This window comes from Rhinopithecus bieti, unplaced genomic scaffold (assembly GCF_001698545.2).
Source record: "Rhinopithecus bieti isolate Rb0 unplaced genomic scaffold, ASM169854v2 scaffold_14549, whole genome shotgun sequence".
In the NCBI taxonomy this organism is placed as follows: domain Eukaryota; kingdom Metazoa; phylum Chordata; class Mammalia; order Primates; family Cercopithecidae; genus Rhinopithecus; species Rhinopithecus bieti.
In genome coordinates this window covers 1763060-1783917 of record NW_016808027.1, presented here as the reverse complement: position 1 = coordinate 1783917, position 20858 = coordinate 1763060, and the positions used below count along the sequence as shown (strand labels likewise).

Here is a 20858-nt window from a genome sequence, read left to right as displayed (position 1 = left end):
AGCTACTTGGGAGGCTGAGGCAGGAGAATCACTCGAACCCAGGAGGCAGTGGTTGCAGTGAGCTGAAATTGTGCCACTGCACTCCAGCCTGGGCGACAGAGTAAGACTCCATCTCAAAAAACCAAACAAACAAACAAAAAAACAAATTCAAATTGTGGGACATTCTACAAAACACCTGACCATTATTAAAGTGTCAAGGTCATTAAAACCATGGAAAGTCTAAGAAAGTGTCACAGTCAGGAGGCACCGGAGGAGATGTGACAGCTAACTGTAATGTGGCATCTGGGATGGGGTCCGGAACAGAAATAAGATATTATGTTAAAACAACTAGTAAATCTGAATAAAATGTGGATTTTAGTTAACAATAATGTACCAATATTGGTCATTGTTTGTGACAAATATACCATACTAATGTAAGATGTTAATAATAGGGGAATGTGAGTGCAGTGGCTCACACCTGTAATCCCAGCACTTTGGGAGGCCAAGGTCAGCCCAAGAGTTCAAGACCAGCCTGGGCAATATGGTGAAACCCCCTTTCTACAAAACATACAAAAATTAACCAGGCATGGTGGTGCATGCCTGTGTCTCAGCTACTTGGAAGGCTGAGGTGGGAGAATCCCTTGAGCCTGGGAGGTCGAGGCTGCAGTGAGGTGTAATCCTGCCACTGCTCTCTAGCCTGGGTGACAGAGTGAGACCCTGTCTCAAAAACATAAAAATAATAATGAAATAGGGGAATGTGGATGTGAGGTATATGGGAACTCTCTGTACTGTCTTCTCAACTTTTCCAAAACTCTGTTCTAAAATAAATGTATTTTTAAAAAATTAGCCAAATGCATTTCTTCTAAAACCTTTTTATTAAAACTAATTGCTGCTCTCTTTAAAAACAAAAACAGAGCCCTGTAAGTCTCCAATTTCTGAGTTGAGTGACCTTTCACAGGGTCACAGAATCAGCCCCAGCTCTCCTAGTCCTTTCACTGACTCCTCTCTGTTGCAGAGGTGAGATTTGTTTAGGGAAGTGGGACTACAACTCCCAGAGTGCACCAGTGCAGTTGTCAGGAGCAACCAAGGAAGCAAACTAACAGTCTTGCTAGAGTCTGAGGACTATCCGGGGCCTCACTGCCAGCCAGCCAGCCATGGGCCAGGATTATTACTCTGTGCTCCAGATCACTCGCAATTCAGAGGATGCCCAGATCAAGCAGGCGTAAGTTGGGGTGGGAGCCAGTCCTTAGGGGTATGCTGGGGCAGGCCCTCCCGTCTTCTCTTCCAAAACAAGCTTTCCTGCACAGCTTAGGGCAGACAAAGTAAACCTTGTTCCTTTTTTCACTTCTTGCATACCTGTATCCTGGCTTTGGTCTGGGTCAGGGCCCAGGTTGGAAATTTGAACTCTTTAGTTCCTCAATCTGCTCCCAACCCATCTCCCTTTATGCTCCATGCCCTGTCTCCTCTCCTGGGTGCCTTGCTTTTCCCAGCAATGAAATGGAGACAAAGGAGCCATTTGAACTTTATCTTGAATATTATGGAGAACCAGAGGCTTGTGAACAAGGAAGTGGTCGGGCCAGATGGATGTTATAAATTCGATTCTGGCCATGATGGAGATTTTCAACATTGACTCAACTGCATTCCTGAATACTTGCATCAGGTCTTAAGGATGCTCTGGCTCATTCCTAAGAAAGCCTACAACAGGAGTCAGTACATTTTTCTGAAAAAATGTTTTGTTTTGTTTTGTTTTTTTTGAGACAGAATTTTGTTCTTGTTGCCCAGGCTGGAATGCAATGGTGTGATCTCAGCTCATCACAACCTCTGCCTCCTGGGTTCAAGCGATTCTTCTGCCTCAGCCTCCCAAGTAGCTGGGATTACAGGCACGCACCAGTACGCCCAGCTAATTTTGTATTTTTAGTAGAGATGGGGTTTCTCCTTTTTGGTCAGGCTGGTCTCAAACTCCTGACCTCTGGTGATCCGCCCGCCTTGGCCTCCCCAAGTGCTGGGATTATAGGTGTGAGTCACCGCACCCGGCCACAAACGTGTTTTTTTTTTTGTTTTTTTTTTGTTTTTTTTTTTTTGAGACGGAGTCTCGCTCTGTCTCCCGGGCTGGAGTGCAGTGGCCGGATCTCAGCTCACTGCAAGCTCCGCCTTCCGGGTTTACGCCATTCTCCTGCCTCAGCCTCCCGAGTAGCTGGGACTACAGGCGCCCGCCACCTCGCCCGGCTAGTTTTTTGTATTTTAGTAGAGACGGGGTTTCACCGTGTTAGCCAGGATGGTCTCGATCTCCTGACCTCGTGATCCGCCCGTCTCGGCCTCCCAAAGTGCTGGGATTACAGGCTTGAGCCACCGCGCCTGGCCAAAAACGTGTTTTTTTTAAACAAATATTTCTTAAGCGTCTACCACAAGGGTCGAGAGGGTACTTCACCTCCTGCTGCAGTGGTGGCAGCTGTAGATAAATGTCTGAATCTGACAGTGACTCTTCCTTACCTCATGCAGCTAGGTTTTGTTGCTGAATAGATGTTGAATAAGTCACCACAACTGTGATGAGTGTTACAAAAGAGGAAGTACGAGGGGCTATGGACGTTACCTTGGAAAGAGAGAGACCCCTTAGGAGGCTGTTCGGGGTAATCAAGGCAAAAGATGAGGCCAGAGAAAGGGGAGGGAATGGACTTGGCAATTAAGTGGATCACTGGAGGGTAAAGAAAAGAGGAGTTCAGGATAACTCAATTAAGTTGGGCAGTGACAATAGGTGCGTGTTTTGAGTGTGTAGGTGCAGTTCTGAGAACTTTCCCTCACTCTTTAATCCTCACAACAGTCCTGAGAATTAAGTACCATTAATATCCCACGGCCATGCACTAGTAAATAGTGGAGCCAGTGTTCAGACATCAGGCCTCCCAGAGTTGCCAGTCATGGGCCTATTCCTGGGCCAGGTCCTTTTGGGGATCAGTGGCGTAAGTGGCGAGTCTGCAGTGTTGTTGGAGAAAAAAGACACAAACTCATGAAAAGATTTGAGAACAATTCAGGACAGTGTATGATGTCACCCACTCCTTGGAGCATCTCACTGACCAGAAGGACCCATCCAGGGAAAGGTAATCAGGAGGAAGGGCAGTGGGAGTGCAGAAGGAGAAGCACAACTTAAGCACTGGAAAGGGCTGGATCAGAATCCAGATTCACTTACCTGCTAGCTGTGTGACCTGGGCAAATTACTTAACCTCTCTGAGCCAAAGTTTTCCCAGGTCTAAAAATCATCCTCATAATAAAGGTTGCTGTGAGACTGAAATAGGATTAGATAAGATAATGCATGTGTCCAGCAATCATTTGCATGTGAAACCATGTCATATAAAGAGTGATTAAGGCCTGGCGTGGTGGCTCATGCCTATAATCTGAGCACTTTAGGAGGCCAAAGCAGGAGGATCCCTTGAGCCCAGGAGTTTGAGAGGGCAGCCTGGGCATCATAGGGAGACCCTGTCTTTACAGAACATTTAAAAATTAGCTGGGCATGGTGGCACACACCTGTGTCCCAGCTACTTGGGAGGCTCAGGTGGGAGGATCACTTGAGCCCAGAAAGTAGAGGCTGCATTGAGCTATGATTGCACCACTGCACTCCAGTCCAGGCAACAGAGCAAGACCTGTCTCAAAAAAAAATAAAAATGGCTAGATGCAGTGGCTCACACCTGTAATCCTAGCACTTTGGGAGGCTGAGGCAGGTGGATCACTTGAGGTCAGGAGTTTGCCACCCTGACCAACGTGGTGAAACCACTTCTCTACTAAAACTACAAAAAAATTAGCCGGGTGTGGTGGCGCACACCTGTAATCCCAGCTACTCGGGAGGCTGAGATAGGAGAATTGCTTGAACCCAGGAGGCGGAGGTTGCAGTGAGCCGAGATCATGCCATTGCACTCCAGCCTGGGTGACAGAGCGAGACTTCGTCTCAAAATAAATAAATAAATAAAAATAAGGCCGGGCGTAGTGGCTCATGCCTGTAATCCCAGCACTTTGGGAGGACGAGGCAGGAGGATCTCCTGAGATCAGAAGTTCGAGACCAGCCTGGCCAACAAGGTAAAACCCCATCTCTACTAAAAAAAAATTAGCCGGGTGTCTTGGCAGGCACCTGTAATCCCAGCTACTCAGGAGACTGAGGCAGGAGAATTGCTTGAACCTGGGAGGTGGAGGTTACAGTGAGCCGAGATTGAGCCATTACACTCCAGTCTGGGCAACAAGAGCAAAACTCTGTTTCAAAAATGACTAACTAACTAAATAAAAATAAATAGAGTGATTAAAAGAACTGTGCATGTTTCAAAAAGCAGTCCTTAACCCTTCTCCCCTGCAATAACTCTAAGTCACATGTATGACATGCTTGCTCATGGGACAACCTAGATATTGATTAAAAAAAGAAGAGCTAAACTTGTATAAGGAAGAAAAGCACCATGATGGTTTATAATTGCCCAGGATTCATAACTGCAGCGTTCAAGCTGTGATTTCACCCCTTTCTCTGCCACTCAGGAAAGCAGGTGATGTTACTGCAGGGATAATTTTGAAACCACTCAAATTTATATGAAAAACTAAACCTTTCTCAAACCTTGTTACTTTTTTTTTTTGAAATGTAGTCTCTCTGTCACCCAGGCTGGAGTGCAGTGGCATGATCTGGACTCACTGCAATCACAGCCTTCTAGGTTCAAGTGATTCTTCTGCCTCAGCCTCCCGAGTAGCTGGGACTACAGGTGTGCGCCACTGTACCTGGCTAATTTTTGTATTTTTAGTAGAGACAGGGTTTCACCATGTTGGCCAGCCTGTTTTCAAACTCCTGATTTCAAGTGATCTGCCCGCCTCGGCCTCCCAAAGTGCTGGGACTACAGGAGGCTGAGATGGGTGGATCACTTGAGGCCAGGAATTTGAGACTAGCCTGGCCAACACGGCAAAAACCGGTCTTTACTAAAAATACAAAAATGAGCCAGGTGTGGTGGTGGGCGCCTGTAGTTTCAGCTACTTGAACTTGGGAGGCGGACGTTGCAGTGAGCCCAGATTGCACCACTGAACTCCAGCCTAGGCAACAGAGTGAGACTCTCTCTAAATAAATAAATAAATAAAAATAACCGACTGTGACCTTTATAATTGAGAAAGACTGGTTTGGAAGGCTGTGACAATTGTCTTCAAGTCTCTGAAAGTAGATATTCTCTCTGTAAGGTCCCCAGGGCACAGCCAGGACCCTTATGGATGGAGGGACAGTTGCAGGACAGCAGATCCAGCTTCCTGTTGCAGTAAGAGAAGGCATTGCCTAAAAGTCAGAGCCATTCCACAATGAGATGGGCTGCCCTGTAAGAGGATGCTGAGCGTATATCATTTATTTACTCACTCCTGCTCAGTGCCCAGCAATGGGGCTAGAACTGGATGTAGCAACTCCAGAACCTATTAGATGAGTCAATGACACCTGGAACACAGCGCTGCTAAGGACGAGGATCAAAGGTGCTGGGGACTTGGGAAGGGGAGTCTAACCTAGAAAGGAGGCTAGCTGTCAGGGAAGGCGCCCTGGAGGATTTGGTACCTGAGCCGAAAGTTGAAGGATGAATTAAAAATTGCCCAGAGAAGCTGGGAGGGGCTGTAGAGGGGTGAGTCATGCAGGAGAGGTCAAGGGAGCAGCAAAGGAGAACAGTGAGTGAGGCCAGAGGAAGAGGCAGGGGCTTGGATCTTAAAGTGGGACATCTGAGTTTTATGCTGGAGACAATGGGGAAGCCAGTGAAGGGTTATGCCAGGAGAGGGACCTGGTCAGAAAATGTTTCAGAAGGCCGGCATGGTGGGTCATGCCTGTAATCTTAGCATAATCTTAGCACTTTGGGAGGCTGAGGTGAGCGAATCACCTGAGGTCAGGATTCAAGACCAGCCTAGCCAACAGGGCGAAACCTTGCCTCTACTACAAAAATTAGCTAGGCGTGGTGGCTCATGCTGGTAATCCCAGCTAATTGGGAGGCTGAGGCAGGAGAATGACGTGAACCCGGAAGGAGCTTGCAGTGAGCCGAGATCATGCCACTGCACTCCAGCCTGGGCGACAGAGTGAGACTCCATCTCAAAACAGAAAAAAAAAAAAAAAAAGTATTTTAGAAGCATCAGCATTAACAAGAGCAGAGAGAGTGAGAGCAAGAGTGAGAGATATCATCGCAATTGGCAGCACACAATGCAGTGGAGAAGGGGTCACTGGGTGCAGGAAGACATGGTTCTGCAATACTTGTCGGGATAAAGAGACAGGAACAGAACATTTCTTACTTATTTTGAGACACAGTCTTGCTCTGTCACAGGCTGAAGTGCGGTGGTGTAATCTTGGCTCACTGCAGCCTTGACTTCCTGGGTTCAAGCAATTCTCCCACATCAGCCTCCCGAGTAGCTGGGACTATAGGTGAATGCCACCATGCCCGGCTAATTTTTGCATTTTTTTTTTTTTTTTGTAGAGTCAGAGTTTTGCCATGTTGCCCAGGCTGGTGTCAAACTCCTGAGCTCGAGTCATCCTCCCACCTCGGCCTCCCAAAGTGTTGGGATTACAGGCATGAGCCACTGTACCCAGCCCAGAACATTAGTTAGAAGGAAAACCTCATGTGACCTGGTGACTGATGGGGTAAGGAGAGGAGACAAAGGAGAACTTGGAGTCAAAGTGCTCACATTTCTGGCTGCAGTGCCTGGGGAAAAATTATGCAGTGAAAATGTATGTGTTGGCAGGGTCAGGTGGCTCACGCCTATAATCCCAGCACTTTGGGAGGCAGTGGTGGGAGGATCACCTGAGGTCAGGAGTTCGAGACCAGTCTGGCCAACATGGTGAAACCCTGTTTCTAATAAAAATACAAAAAATTAGTCGGGTGTGGTGGCAAGTGCCTGTAATCTCAGCTGCTTGGGAGGTTGAGGCAGGAGAATAGCTTGAACCCGGGAGGCAGAGGTTGCAGTGAGCAGAGATCGCACCACTGCACTCCAGCTTGGGCAACAAGAGAGAAACTCCCTCTCAAAAAAAAAAAAAAATTATATGTCTGGACTAGGTGAATTTATGATACCTTGGAGAGGAGATGGCAAGTAGACAGTTGGAGGTAGTCTTTGGCTCAGGGAAGTGGTCTGGTTCAGGATGGAGATTTAGCTGTGAGAGACCGAAGCCTGTCCCTGGGATGAGAAGAGAAACCACGGAACTCTGGGGATGGCGGCGAAGCGAGTGTGGGCACTGGAAAAGCAGGCAGAGGTAAGGTGGGGGGTCATGCCTGGGCTGAGTGACAGGCGTCTGTGCTGGACGCCTCCCGTGCAACCCTCCAGACCCACTCCCCACCCTTCCTGCCCTGCTCAGCTCCGGCTCCGGCTCCAGGAGGCTTCCTTGCCCTCAGCCTTCCAGATGGAGCCGGCCCAGGGGAGCACTAGGCGGGAGATGGGGAGGGAGAAGGGCGGGGCTGCGGCTTTATTCCCCAGTTCTCCTCCTATGGGGTCTCTTCAGTCAGCTGTGTCGCTTGACAGAAGGTCACAGCTCCGCTGAGGGCCCTGTCCACACTCCGACAAACCCCTCAGCGTTCCTGGCCTGGAAAAACTGCACTCCGCTGTCCCTGGCAGTCTCCCTCCGCTCCTCCTACACCTGGGTGAATGATCCCTTTATTAAACCCTCCACAAACCACCCAATCCGCGCCATCTTTCCCCCACCCCGGGTCACTTCTGATACATATTCTCAGACGCTAGGATGTCTGCCCCTCAGAAACAGGCCAGCTGGTAGGACTTGTATTAACCCTCCCTCCTCCAGGTACCACAGACTCGCCCCTTAACCACCTGTTGAAGTCAAATGAGCCGTCTTCAGCAGAGATTTTCAGACAAATAGCACAGGACTGGGCAGAAAAGAAGTAGGAAAAAAATAAGCACAGAGTGGGTGGGGGCGGCACAGGAACCAGACGCGTGTTGAGCGCCTCATCCATGTCCACTGCACACCCGATTGTAGCTCATCCTCCCAAGACGCCTGTGTGTCTGCTCCTGTCCTCTAAGTGTTATGCCCAGACCGTTTATTCCCCAAAGAAGACCACCAGAGTCCAGAGTCAAAGCCACCAGCGGCAAGGTCTTTAGCCTGCAAGTTCGAACTTGTCCCTCTCTCCAACAGCATACAAGAGGGCCCTGAACGATGCATGTGCTCGCTTTTTATAGCCGATGTAAAAGAATGTAAGGTTACAGAAAACAAGGGAATCTTTGGGTTACAGCATTACAATGTTAACATTTTAAGTTATACATTTAGCAGTTTTTTTATGGTTCGCCGCACTTTCAGTAAAACCACTCCACAAACGGTTAGTGACCTTATCGGGGACTCTCCAGGTGGTGTTTTTCTAAAGTTGAGACAAATGGAGGAATGTTTGCACTGGGCCCAGGAAGTTCAGACAAATGGAGGAATGCTTGCACTAGGCCCAGGAAGTTGAGACAAATGGAGGAATGTTTGTACTGGGCCCAGGACTGAGATATATGGAGGAATGTGTTTGTACTGGGCCCAGGACTGAGATATATGTTTGATTTCTTACATAAGAAGCAAACAGGATTAGATGTGTAGGAAATGTACCTGGAGAAACTGTGAAGGATGAAGGGAAGGGAGCAGGAGCGTGCAGGGAGAGTCCCCAGAACACAGTGCAGCCTGATGCTTGGGAGTGGAGACAGGGAGGGGAGAAGTGGGGAGGGAGAGCTCAGCCAGCCTCTGGAGAGCCCTCACGCAAAGCGTGCCCGTTGGAGGAGTCCTGTGTCTTGCAGGAATGGGCCAGCCTTGGTATCTCCACCACACGTAAGCACTGGGGGCAGCTCAGGGGCAGTAGCTTCGGCTTAGATGCCCAGGGGGGCAGCTGCTGGAACTGTCAGTCAGCTGTGCTCCCCGCACCAGCTACTCTTCAAGAGCTGAGCAGTGCACCTCCGCAGCCACCACAGCCCGTGAAACTACCCCGGATTTATAGCCAGGCGGGAGTGGACAGAGTGCCAGCTCTGAACTCTGGTCTGCCCTCAGAAACAGACCAGCTGATACGGCTTGTATTAACTCTCCCTCCTCCAGGTACCGCAGACTCGCCCTTAAGCACCACCCATTGAAGTCAAATGAGCCGTCTTCAGCAGAGATTTTCAGGCAAATAGCAGAGGCCTACGACGTGCTGAGTGACCGTGAGTAGCTGTGGGGCTGAGCAGCCCCCTCGATTAGGATCATTCCTTAAGTCTCCAGACTGTTGGGTTTTCTGAGGGGGCCCAATAGCCAGGAAGCATCCCTCTTCCCTGCCTAGAATCTAGACACACAGAGAAGACAGAATACCGACCTGCCTTTCTCAGTAGAAGCAAGCTGAGGGGGAGGACATAGGGTGTGGAGTGGAGCCCAGGATTACACTGACTCGCTCACCCTGGCAGGCAGTGTGGGAGCAGGGGCACATTCCCCACGCATCCCTATGCCCTGCGAGGACGGGACCTTCCCCGGGAGGAACAGAGTGAGGGGCTTGCAGCCACCGGGAAGAAGGCTGAAGCTGGGCAGGCGCACTCACCTGTCCCTCCCAGAGGTCCTTCCCAGTGGCTGAGTGTCATTCCTTAGGGCCAGCAAGAGTAGGAACCGGCACAGAAAGGCCAGGAGTAATTAGGAAATCTCTCTCCTGTGGAAATCAGCTGAGTGAAGAAAGTGTGATCCCCACCCCGGCACCCAAGGCCATCCTGCAGGGCTTTCCCTGGGGCTTGTCCTGGAGACTAATCCTGGTTCCTGCAGAAGTACAGCTAGAAGATCACTAAGATTTCTACAGCCCTGAGTTTTCAGGACTTCAGGGTCCTTAGACTCTAGGATTTCAAAGTTCTAAAATTTGGAGGCTCTAGAATTCTTAGCTTCTAAAATGTCAAGGTTCTACAATTCTGTTTACCCCAGATAAGACAGTGGCCATGATGACTGAGTTAGGCCAAATTCCAGGGCTGTGGCCTGAGCCTCAGTCTCTCAGTTATTCCCCCAATCTCTCACCCTGCCCCTAGCAAACCCAAGGCTTTCCCGTCTCTCTTCTGGGCTACAGAAGCCATACCTAGGTCCTCCCAGAATGAAATGGAACCCGACTCCTAGGGTGTCATTCCAAAGACTGCCAGACAGCAGGCACTTTGGGATCAGGCTGCTTCGGCCCCTTCCCTTTCTCCATATCTGCCTGCTTCCCAGCCCCTCCACCTTTCTCAGCTCCCAAAGTTGGACGCCTCCTCAAAGTGATGCCCATCCACAGCCGTGAAGAGAGGCATCTACGACAAGTTTGGAGAGGAGGGCCTGAAGGGTGGGATTCCTGTGGAGTTTGGATCTCAGACCCCATGGACAACTGGTTATGTCTTCCACGGCAAACCGGAAAAGGTGTTCCACGAGTTCTTTGGTGGAAACAACCCATTCAGTGGTAAGAGGCCTTCCTCCCCCACCTTGCCTTGCAGAGAAATGACACAGCTATAAATGATGCTTTTCGTTAAGTAGGTTTGTTTTTATTTTTACTTCATTATTTTATTTTATTTATTTATTTATTTATTTTTTGGAGATGGAGACTCGCTCTGTCGCCCAGGCTGGAGTGCAGTGGTGCGATCTTGGCTCGCTGCAACCTCTGCCTCCTGAGTTCAAATAATTCTCCTGCCAATTGATACCTTGTCTCAATAAAATAAAATAAATAAACACATACATAATCATTGAAAGGCCTGGGTGAGAAGGCTCTAAGCTGGCCCTGTAGGAAATCTTCCAAGAACACCACCTCTAAACTGGCCTACAAGGAAAGCTGCTGTCTCTGTCACAGTCACGAAGAAGGAATCAGGAAATGTCACCATTGCATTCCAGAACACACCATAAATGTAGCTGCAACTGCTGCCTCACTTGCTTCTGACAGGCATGAAACTCGTAGGTGGACACACAAAGGCTGCTGCAGAAAAACCTAGTATTTCCACGACAGTGCTCACCAGCTCCAGACAGAGCCATGGAGAGATGCCTGCCGCCTTCTTCCTGCCTCCCAAGTAGCTCAGGGTTTACCTTATGAACAGAATTCAAAGCCAGAACCTTAGCTGCTGGAGAGTCTGGGGGATGTTCCTTTTGGCTCTACAGATTCTCTAGGAGGGAAGGTATGCAAGAAGGAGGTCAGAGCGGATGCCAAGTGCCAGCATGGCTACCATGGGTGTTTTATAATTTATTATTATTAGAGTATTAATCTGTTGCCCAGGAGTGCAGTGGCACAATCTTGGCTCACTGCAAACTCTGCCTCCTGGGTTCAAGCGATTCTCCTGCCTCAGCCACCCGAGTAGCTGAGATTACAGGTGGGCGCCAGAACGCCTGGCTAATTTTTATATTTTTAGTAGAGATGGGGTTTCCACTCAAGACTGGCCAGGCTGGTTTTGAACTCCTGACCTCAGGTGATCTGCCTGCCTAATCCTCCCAAAGTGCTGGGATTACAGGCATGAGCCACTGTGCCAGGTATAATTTATTATTTTTAATTACTGTCTTATTGATGGGTATTTAGTTTCTTTCTGGTCTTTTGCTAATATTGTATTTGTGGGAAGATACCTCTTGTCTCTTTTGCAGTTAAAACAGTTCTTGTGCTATTTATAGTTTCCCTAATACGCTTGTCTCCTTACCAGACTGGGAGCTCCTCCAGGTCTGATTGATCTCAGAGTAGCCAAACCCCAGCCTAGCATCTGACAAGAGTGAGTGGATGGGTGGATGCGTGAAATGAAGGAAGGAAGGACAGATGGATGAATGGATGAGTGGGTGTGTGAATGAATAGATGGGCGTGTGGCAGGTGGGTGGGTAGGCAGATGGATGGCTGGGTAGGCGGATGGATGGCTAGGTAGGTGGATGGGTGCATGATCCCAGGTCTCAGATGAACTGACCAAGAGTTGATTTCTGAGGCTCAGAATCATCTTGCAAAGGCAGTGAAAAGACCTTCACACCTTTCTTCCTGGCTCTAGTTATGCCCACATAGGGCTAGATTTTCACTGCCTGTTTTCTCCTACACCCCTTTCCCCTTCTCCCTGACTATACTTCAGCCTTTCTGAACTTCAAAAGTTCTCTCCTTCTCTTCTCTGTGCCAATACGTGGGTTATAGCCCCTCTGCCTCAGAGACTGCTCCCCTTGTGTGCCACCCTCATGTGTCTGCCAGAGGAAGCTTAGTTTATAAGCTCCCCGTGAGACTGAAAACAGCAAGGGGCTTTGAGTAGCAGGCCTGTTTCCAATCCATGTGCTGCCATTTGTGAACCGTGTGGTCCTGGGAAAATTTCCTTACCCCTCTGAAACCCCAGCTTCCTAACCATTACATAGACAAAATAATCATTAAGGCTCAAGGGCTATTATCAGATGAGATAATGTTTATGAAAAGGGGCTTTGCAATCGGCCAGGCATGGTGGCTCACGCCTGTAATCCCAGCACTTCGGTAGGCCCAGGCCAGCAGATCACCTGAGGTCGGGAGTTCGAGACCAGCCTGACTACCATGGAGAAAACCCATCTCTACTAAAAAAAAAAAAAAAAAAAAAAAAAAACAGTCGGGTACGGTGGCACATTCCTGTAATTCCAGCTACTCAGGAGGCTGAGGTAGGAGAATCACTTGCACCAAGGAGGTGGACGTTGCGGTGAGCCAAGATTGCGCCATTGCACTCCAGCCTGGCAACAAGAGTGAGACTCCGTCTCAAAAAAAAAAAGAAAAAAAGAAAAAGAAAAGGAAAGGGGCTTTGCAGCCCAAAAATGCCATACGGTGGACCTTGTCTCCCAACCTGTCTCAGTTCAAAGGAGCCAAGGGAGTCTATAGGGCATCGCTCATTGGGAAAGGTCAGGCTCAGGGTCTGGGCCTCCTTAGGCAGCACCCAGAAGTTATACTGCCACAGTGCGCCACCCCAAGGGTTCCTGAGTCCCATCTTCCTGCAGGGTTGAGGGGCTGGGCTTCCTGTGGCCTGGCTATTGGGGTGTTTACTGCCTGGTACACTGTAGGTCTGGATGGACAAGTGAAATCAGCAATGCAACAGGAGGACCAGATGATTTGCAGGCCCCTTGATTGCCCATCACATCTTAGAGGGACACAGTGTAGTCACCTCATCCCTGCCTAAGGTCATTTCACCATTCACCTGTGAAGTTCATTCCATGGCATTAACCATGAGAGACAGAATATGGGAACTCTGAACCATAGTGCCCCTCAAGTTTACAGCTTACGAAGGGCTTCCATATCTAGCAATGCAGTGTGGCACAGTGGTTAAGGACACAATTTCCGTATTCATATTGTCCTGTGGTTCAGATCCCAACTCTACTGCTTACTAGCTATGGGACCTTAAGCATTTTGTTTGGCCTCTCTGGACCAATGAAATAATAATGTAAGGTGCCAAAAATAGCACCTGATGCATAGTAAGCTCTCAGCAAGTTTCAGCTCTTTATCTTAATGGTGGAAGCCAGGTCAGGCATTATTACCCCATCCCACAGACCAAGACACTGAAGCCCACGGATCACACAGCACATCAGGGGCAGAGCCGGGATGGGGCTGTCTTTGCACTGGGAGGAAGGATGTGGGCAGCAAGAGGGGTTATGGGTGTAGAGCTGGGCAGGGGCAAAAGAAATTGAAGAAAGAGGAATTTGGGGGATGCTGGTGGCTTCTCAAATTGTTAGGGACCAACCTTTTCCCTCTCCCATCTCAGTTGACAGCTTTATAGAAACTTGAGTCTGGGGTCTTTAGTAGTCTTGGGCTGGGCTGGACAGCGAAGGGGAGTGGCGTCTGTGGAAGAGTAGGGAGGATTAGCCGGCTCTGACCTTCCTGCCGAAGACTACCAGCAGTCTCTTCTGGCACTCCCGAGCGCGGCCACCAGAGGGAGCGCCTCCCTTTCCTGAGACAGCCAGAGTTACGGTATCCAAGTTGTGATTAAGAGAGAAGGGGAAGCAGCGGGGGCGGCGGGGGGTGATATCCCAATCAGGGGTGAAGCAGTGGGAAGTGGCAAGGGATGATAATCACTGCATCAGCAGTTGAAGCAGCTCCTTGGCTTGGCCAGTCTGAGAGGTGGTTATAGCATGCTGGGTATTACACATGGCACTGAAGAGGTTGGGGAGCATATCTGGATGGGGAGGTGGAGTATGTGTGTGTGTGTGTGTGTGTGTGTGTGTGTATACACGCGTGTCTGGGTCTCTGGATACAATTTCTCTTAATCCTCTCCCTACCTCCTGCAGAGTTTTTTGGTACAGAAGGAAGTGAGGTGGATTTGAACTTTGGGGGGCTTCAGGGCCGAGGGGTCAAGAAGCAGGACCCCCCAATCGAACGGGATCTCTACCTGTCCCTGGAGGACTTATTCTTTGGCTGCACCAAAAAAATTAAGATCTCCAGAAGGGTGAGTACTCAGCTTGCGCCTCCCGGGAGCCATCACCTATCTCCTGCAGCCTAGCAGCCACCTCCTCCCTTACCCGGGTGGGAGGACTCAGGGATGGTCTCTGATGGAATTATGGAACCTTAGATTCAGAGACGTAGGATGTTAGAATTCTGGAATCTGAAATTTGGAAGGGACAATTGAGGATATTAGCCCAGTTCTTTCCTAGTGCAGGAGTGCCCTCTGCAGCCTTCCCAACTGCAGCCTTCCTCTCTTTCAATTCAGCCTCATCCCCGTGGGAACTGGAAAGGCTCTGAATCCTCTGAATTCTTTCCTCTGGGCTTTACCAGACCATATTCCCAGGATTTTTACCAGGGTGCATGCCTCGTGCATAAGAAAGAACAGTGGGCATGGAGGGTGGGCTGGGAGACAGTCACCAAGGTGACGGGTTGAGGAAGACCCTCAGTGCCTTGTGTCTAGTCCTTGGCTTGGCCCTGTCCCATGGCCCAGCCCTGTGCCAAGCATAAGAGCAAGCCTCCTCTACCTTTGCCCAGCAGAGGAGATGCTGATGCGGCCATGCTTTCCACAGATGGCACCCATCTGGACATGCGATTGGGGAGTGGAAGGATGACACAGTGGTGAATCCACTGGGGGAGGCTTAGATATGTTGACTTTCATTTCTCTCTTTGGGATTAAGAGACTTGCTGGAGACTCAAGCCCAGGCTTCTGGGATTTGGAGAGAGGAACGAAGTACATTTTCACCGTGTATCTGTTAGTGGCCAGGCCTGGAGCTGTGTGTTTGATCAACTAATGGTGACTGCTTGGCATCTCAGCCCCTAGCCCCAGTCTCATGGCATCCCCTGCCATCCTGGAATCATAGGTTCTTGGTTGTCATGGCAACAGGATGGGCGTGGGAGTGGCTCAGGGCAGGCTCTCCCCATTGGTGGAGGCGCTTCCCATTGCTGAGGATTGAGCCCAAGTACAAATCCCATAGAGCATCTTTCATGTGTGCAAAGGTCACCTGAGTGTTCATGAAAATCTGAGCAAATCTTGACTGTGCTCATGGAAGTCCTAAGCGGACCTCCCCACACCTGATATGTTGCTGCAGGTGCTGAATGAGGATGGGTACTCCTCCACCATCAAGGACAAGATCCTGACCATTGATGTGAAGCCTGGTTGGAGGCAGGGCACACGCATCACCTTTGAGAAGGAAGGGGACCAGGTGAGGGTGGAAGAAGCTGACTCAGGTCAGTCACTGGACTCAGGCGGTGGGAAGACTGAGAAGGAAAGGAAGGGAAAAGAGGCAATACTTTTTCCTGACCCTGTGAGCCTTGGTCTGTAGAGAGCCCAGTCTGCAGAGTGGGTGAGATGGGATCCCTAATGTTCCTTCCAAGGAACAGAGCCTTATAATGCTTCTGTGAATGGGCAGCCCAGGGACTGTCCCCATTTTACAGAGTGGGAAATGGGGGCCCAGAGAAGAATGGGACTTGCCTGGTAAGAACATGAGAGCTGAAAGGAGACCCCAGTCTGAACTCCAGTGTTTTCCTGATTTTCTTCAGTGCTTCTCAGAATAAAGCCCAACTACAGAAGCTACTCAGAAACCATTTAATCATAATAATTTTATTTATTTATTTATTTAATTAATTTATTTTATTTTATTTTGAGACGGGAGTCTCACTTTGTTGCCCAGGCTGGAGTGAGGTGGCACGATTTCAGCTCATTGCAACCCCCACCTCCTGGATTCAAGCGATTCTCCTGCCCCAGCCTCCTGAGTAGCTGTGACTACAGGCACGTGCCACCACACACAGCTAATTTTTTTTTTTTTTTATTGAGACAGAGTCTCACTCTGTTACCCAGGCTGGAAGGCAGTGGCACAGTCTTGGCTCACTGCAAACTCTGCTTCCTGGGTTCAAGTTATTCTGCTGCCTCAGCCTCCCCACTAGCTGGGATTACAGGCATGCACAACCACACCCAGCTAATTTTTGTATTTTTAGTAGAGACGGGGTTTCACCATGTTGGCCAGGCTGGTCTCGAACTCCTGATCTCAGGTGATCCACCCGTCTCAGCCTACCAAAGTGCTTGGGATTACAGGCATGAGCCACTGCATCCAGCCACCCAGCTAATTTTTGTATTGTTACAGAGATAGGGTTTCTCCATGTTGGCCAGACTGGCCTCGAACTCCTGACCTCAGGTGATCTGCCTGCCTCGGCCTCCCACAGTGCCCGGGATTACAGATGTGAGCCACCATGCCTGGCCTATTAGTAACACTTTTAAATTAAATACTATTTAAATAAAAACATAAAATTATTGTCCAAGGCGTGCTGAGTCCTTAAGTCCTGAGAAGAGGCAGAATGATGGAGCATTCAGAGCCAGGAAAGATACATTCCTTTGCCTGCACTTTTTGCCCCCTTTCTTACCTATGAAAGATCTACCTCCAGTCTGGCCTGGTGGCTTACACCTACAGCTCCAGCACTTTGGGATGCCAAGGCAAGAGAATCACTTGAGCTCAGAAGTTTGAGACCAGCCTGGGTAACATAGCAAGACCTTGTCTCTACTAAAAACAAAAAAGTTAGCTGGGCATGGCAGTGTGTGCCTGTTGTCCCAGATACTCAGGAGACTGAGGCGGGAGGATCTCTTGAGCCCAGGAGGTCAAGGCTGTGGTGAGCTATGATCATGCCACTACACTTCAGCCTGGGCAACAGAGAGAGACCCTGTCTAAAAAAACAAAAAACAAAAAATATATAAAACATCTACTTTGAAGAAACATGCTTCAAAACCCAGCTCGTGTTTCCTGCTCTGGGCAGCCTTCTCTGAGCCCCAGGATCTGGGCCTCCCTTTATCATGTCTTGAGCGCGCTGAGGATTCACCGTCAGTTCCTCTCCCTCCCGGCCACGAGACTGGGAGCTCCTTGGGGCGAGGGGCCAGTCTGATTCCTCTGTCCCCAATGCCCAGAAGAGACCTCAGCAGACTTGTGGTGACTTCATGACAGGGGTGTCATGCCTGGAGTTACTAGCAAGACAGAGACATATGGTCAGTTGCCTGACGCCCAGCTCAGTGTTCTACCTGCCATCTGAGGAAGCCTCTCCGAGCCTCCCGCTGAGTGTGTCTATTTTGGGCATGCTCAGTACAGAAGTAATTCTGGGGGGATGCATCTGGGTAAGCTTCTCAGGCTTCTAATCTATCTGGGCTATGGGGACCAAACTGAAAAGGCCCTTCCAGAAAACCTGCTCTCATCTCCCCATTGTACAGATGAAGACATGGAGACAAGTAGAGGCAGGAACTTGGCCAAGGTCACACGGCCAACTAGTCCTTGTCACCCTTTGGCGTCCCCTGCCCAGGGCCCCAACATCATCCCAGCAGACATCATTTTCATTGTAAAGGAGAAGCTACACCCTCGCTTCCGCAGGGAGAATGACAACCTCTTCTTCGTGAACCCCATCCCTCTGGGAAAGGTGAGTGGGCAAAGCGCAGGAGCAGCAGGGAGGGGATCAGCGTGAGCCCCACCTGCCCCGGCCTAGACTTGGCATCCCCTCCCGCAACCACCTGCCATCAGTCACTAAGCCCTGTGAATTCCACCCTCCAAATCACCATCCACTTGGTCCCCTCTGCTCATCCGCACTGCCTGGATCTGTGCATCAGATCTGCACAGCAGGTCCTCCTCCCCACTTCTCATCTCCTCCAGGCTCTTCTCCTTAGGATCCTGCCACACACTCATCGGACCCTGCCATACTCCTCACTGTCTAAACATCTTTGTTTAGAGGGCCACTGGAGGCCCTCTGCGATCTGCTCCCTGCTTACCCCTTCCCCCACACTCCAGCCCCTTTGCCGCACAGCACCCTGCCTAACGGCATTTTCCACGGCCTCCGTTCTCATTTCTGCTGGGCCCTCTGCGCCTGGAATGGCTGTCTATCACCGTGACCGCTATCAGGACCTGACCCTATAGGGTCCTCATCAATAGCTACCACCACTGCTACCACTTCCTGCCCCACTCCTGAATGGTTTAGGGGCCTCTCCTTGGCTCCCACAAACACTTTTATTCTATCTCCATCATTACATTTATACAACATCCATCTTACCTGCCAGATCCATCCTTCTTTCCTGCCAGGGCAGAAAATGCCTCGGTCATTCACCTATTAGTTCTTGAACAGCCTCGTCTCCCTTGTGCCCAACTCACAGTCTGGCACTGGACAGGTTCCTAAAGTGCCTTCTAAATAGGAGGGCCATGGTGACCCTCCTCAGCCCCACCTTCGGCCCTGACCCTCCCTAGGCTCTCACCTGCTGCACTGTGGAGGTGAAGACTCTAGATGACCGTCTGCTCAACATCCCCATCAATGACATCATCCAGTGAGTCCATCTGCCTTGGGCCCCAGTAGCCAAGAGAAGGGCTAGCCTGGGATTTAGGGGGTATTGTCAGACAGGTCTGCCCAGTAGAGTTGTACAGGCTGCCCCCAGCACAAGGATTCCCTGCTGAGGGGATAGAGAGGACCAAAACCAAACCTATACTCTGGCCACGCTGTGGGCTGCAATCACCTGGCAAAAGGAACACCTTTTTCTAATCCACACGAAGCCACTGCAGAGGCTAGAGGCCCCCAGTGTTGGGCAACCCCGTGGCCTCCATCCCCCCAAACTTCTCATTAGAGTTCTGAGTTGTATCCCCTAAGTCCTTTTCCAAGAAAGGCCCTCTGCCCCTGCGGAGGTTTGCCTGGCAGCCCAGCACCCCCGCCCTCACCTCAGGCTTTGCTCACCCTTACTTCCCGTTTCCCATATCTTTTTTTTTTTTTTTGAGGCGGAGTCTCGCTCTGTCCCCCGGACTGGAGTGCAGTGGCCGGATCTCAGCTCACTGCAAGCTCCGCCTCCCGGGTTTACGCCATTCTCCTGCCTTTTACGCCATTCTCCTGCCTTAGCCTCCCGAGTAGCTGGGACTACAGGCGCCCGCCACCTCGCCCGGCTAATTTTTGTATTTTTAGTAGAGACGGGGTTTCACCATGTTAGCCAGGATGGTCTCGATCTCCTGACCTCGTGATCCGCCCGTCTCGGCCTCCCAAAGTGCTGGGATTACAGGCTTGAGCCACTGCGCCCGGCCCCGTTTCCCATATCTTAAACAAAGTTTCTGGAATCCTCCATCAGAGACTCAGTGTAAACAGGTTTTCAGGGAGCAAGCTGTTGGAATAAGCCAATCTCCTCTCCTTTCCCAACCAGTTCTGACTAAGAGCCACTCCAGGTGAAGGCTGGAGTGACTGTTCCCTTCCTGGGGTTATGTGAGTAGGGGTTATGTGACAGGGACTTGCTGAGGTGCTGCTCTGGGATGATCTCTAAGCTCCTTTCTTTCATCCTATTTCAGCCCCAAATACTTCAAGAAGGTGCCAGGTGAGGGGATGCCATTGCCAGAGGACCCCACTAAGAAGGGGGATCTCTTCATCTTCTTCGACATCCAGTTCCCCACCCGCCTCACACCCCAGAAGAAGCAGATGCTGCGCCAGGCATTGCTGACATGACTGTGGGGGGCTGGAGCAGGGGTGAGAGGAGGCTAGCTGGGCCTCACCCCACCCCTACCCGCCATAGCCTCAGGGTGTGCACAGGTGTGCATAGCCTCAGGGAGCCTGCTGCACAGATATGATACCAGAGTGGGATGGTGCAGGGCTTAAACTAACATAATAAAGATCTATTTTCCTGTCCTCCAGCTACACCCATGAGAGTGCGTTGGAGAGGAGCTTCATATTAGCCTTTCTTGGGGGGCACAGGGAAGAAAGAGGCCCAAGGAGCTGAGTGCCTGGGTCCCTGTCCTGGCTTTGTGGGAAAGGGCAGGTAAGGGTTCAGATCCTCTGTGCTTCCACTTTGATAGAGTGGGGCAGGGCTGTGTGGCCTCTGAGGGTCTCTAGCTCTGCTCTGGCTTTTCATGACGGAAGAGACAATCTCTGGAGCATGATATGGTCACGTTAGAGACAGGAAAACTAAAGCACAAAAGAAAACATTTGTTGCAGGTCACTCAGGCCTCAGTGGCAAGGCTGTCATCAGAACCTTGAAGGTGGCAGGGTGCAGTGGCTCATGCCTAGACTTTGGGAGGCCAAGGTGGGCGGATCACTTGAGGTCAGGAGTTCCAGACCAGCATGGCCAACATAGTGAAACCTCATCTCTACTAGATACAAAAATTAGCCAGGTGTGATGGCGGGCACCTGTAATCCCAGCTACTCCAAAGGTTGAGGCAGGAGAATTGCTTGAACCGGGGAAGCAGAGTTGCAGTGAGCTGAGATCGCTCCACTGCACTCCAGCCTGGGCAAAAGTGAAACTCCATCTCAAAAAAACCCAAAAAGGCCGGGTGTGGTGGCTCATGTTTGTAATCCCAGGACTTCGGGAGGCCGAGGCAGGTGGATCACCTGAGGTCAGGAGTTCAAGATTAGCCTGGCAAACATGGTAAAAACCCGTCTCTACTAAAAATACAAAAATTAGCTGGGTGTGGTGGTGAGTGCCTGTAATCCCAGCTACTCGGGAGGTTGACGCAGGGGAACCACTTGAATCCAGGAGGTGGAGGTTGCAGTGAGCCGAGATTGTGGCACTGCACTCCAGCCTGGGTGACAGAGCAAGACTCTGTCTCAAAACAAAAC

The 20858-nt window shown here is 50.3% G+C and overlaps 1 protein-coding gene across 6 annotated transcripts; it reads left to right on the top strand.

The window, feature by feature from the left end:
- Positions 1 to 409: 409 nt before the first annotated feature.
- DNAJB13 (DnaJ heat shock protein family (Hsp40) member B13) lies at positions 410 to 19947 on the top strand. 6 transcript variants are annotated; one of them, XR_001887872.1, is made up of 9 exons: positions 1049 to 1201; positions 9008 to 9111; positions 10185 to 10346; positions 14123 to 14280; positions 15365 to 15478; positions 17209 to 17412; positions 17506 to 17708; positions 18524 to 18600; positions 19598 to 19947. XR_001887872.1 is itself a non-coding variant. In XM_017885276.1 (8 exons), exons 1-8 carry the CDS (start codon positions 1134 to 1136, stop codon positions 19749 to 19751), a joined length of 951 nt encoding a protein of 316 aa, XP_017740765.1. In that variant the 5' UTR covers positions 410 to 1133; the 3' UTR covers positions 19752 to 19947. The 6 variants fall into 6 exon arrangements, 4 of the variants coding, with proteins under 4 accessions (XP_017740765.1, XP_017740763.1, XP_017740766.1 ...); XR_001887873.1 differs by having other exon boundaries at positions 15365 to 15503; positions 17246 to 17412; XM_017885276.1 differs by lacking the exon at positions 17209 to 17412 and having other exon boundaries at positions 410 to 1201; positions 17595 to 17708.
- Positions 19948 to 20858: the final 911 nt, after the last annotated feature.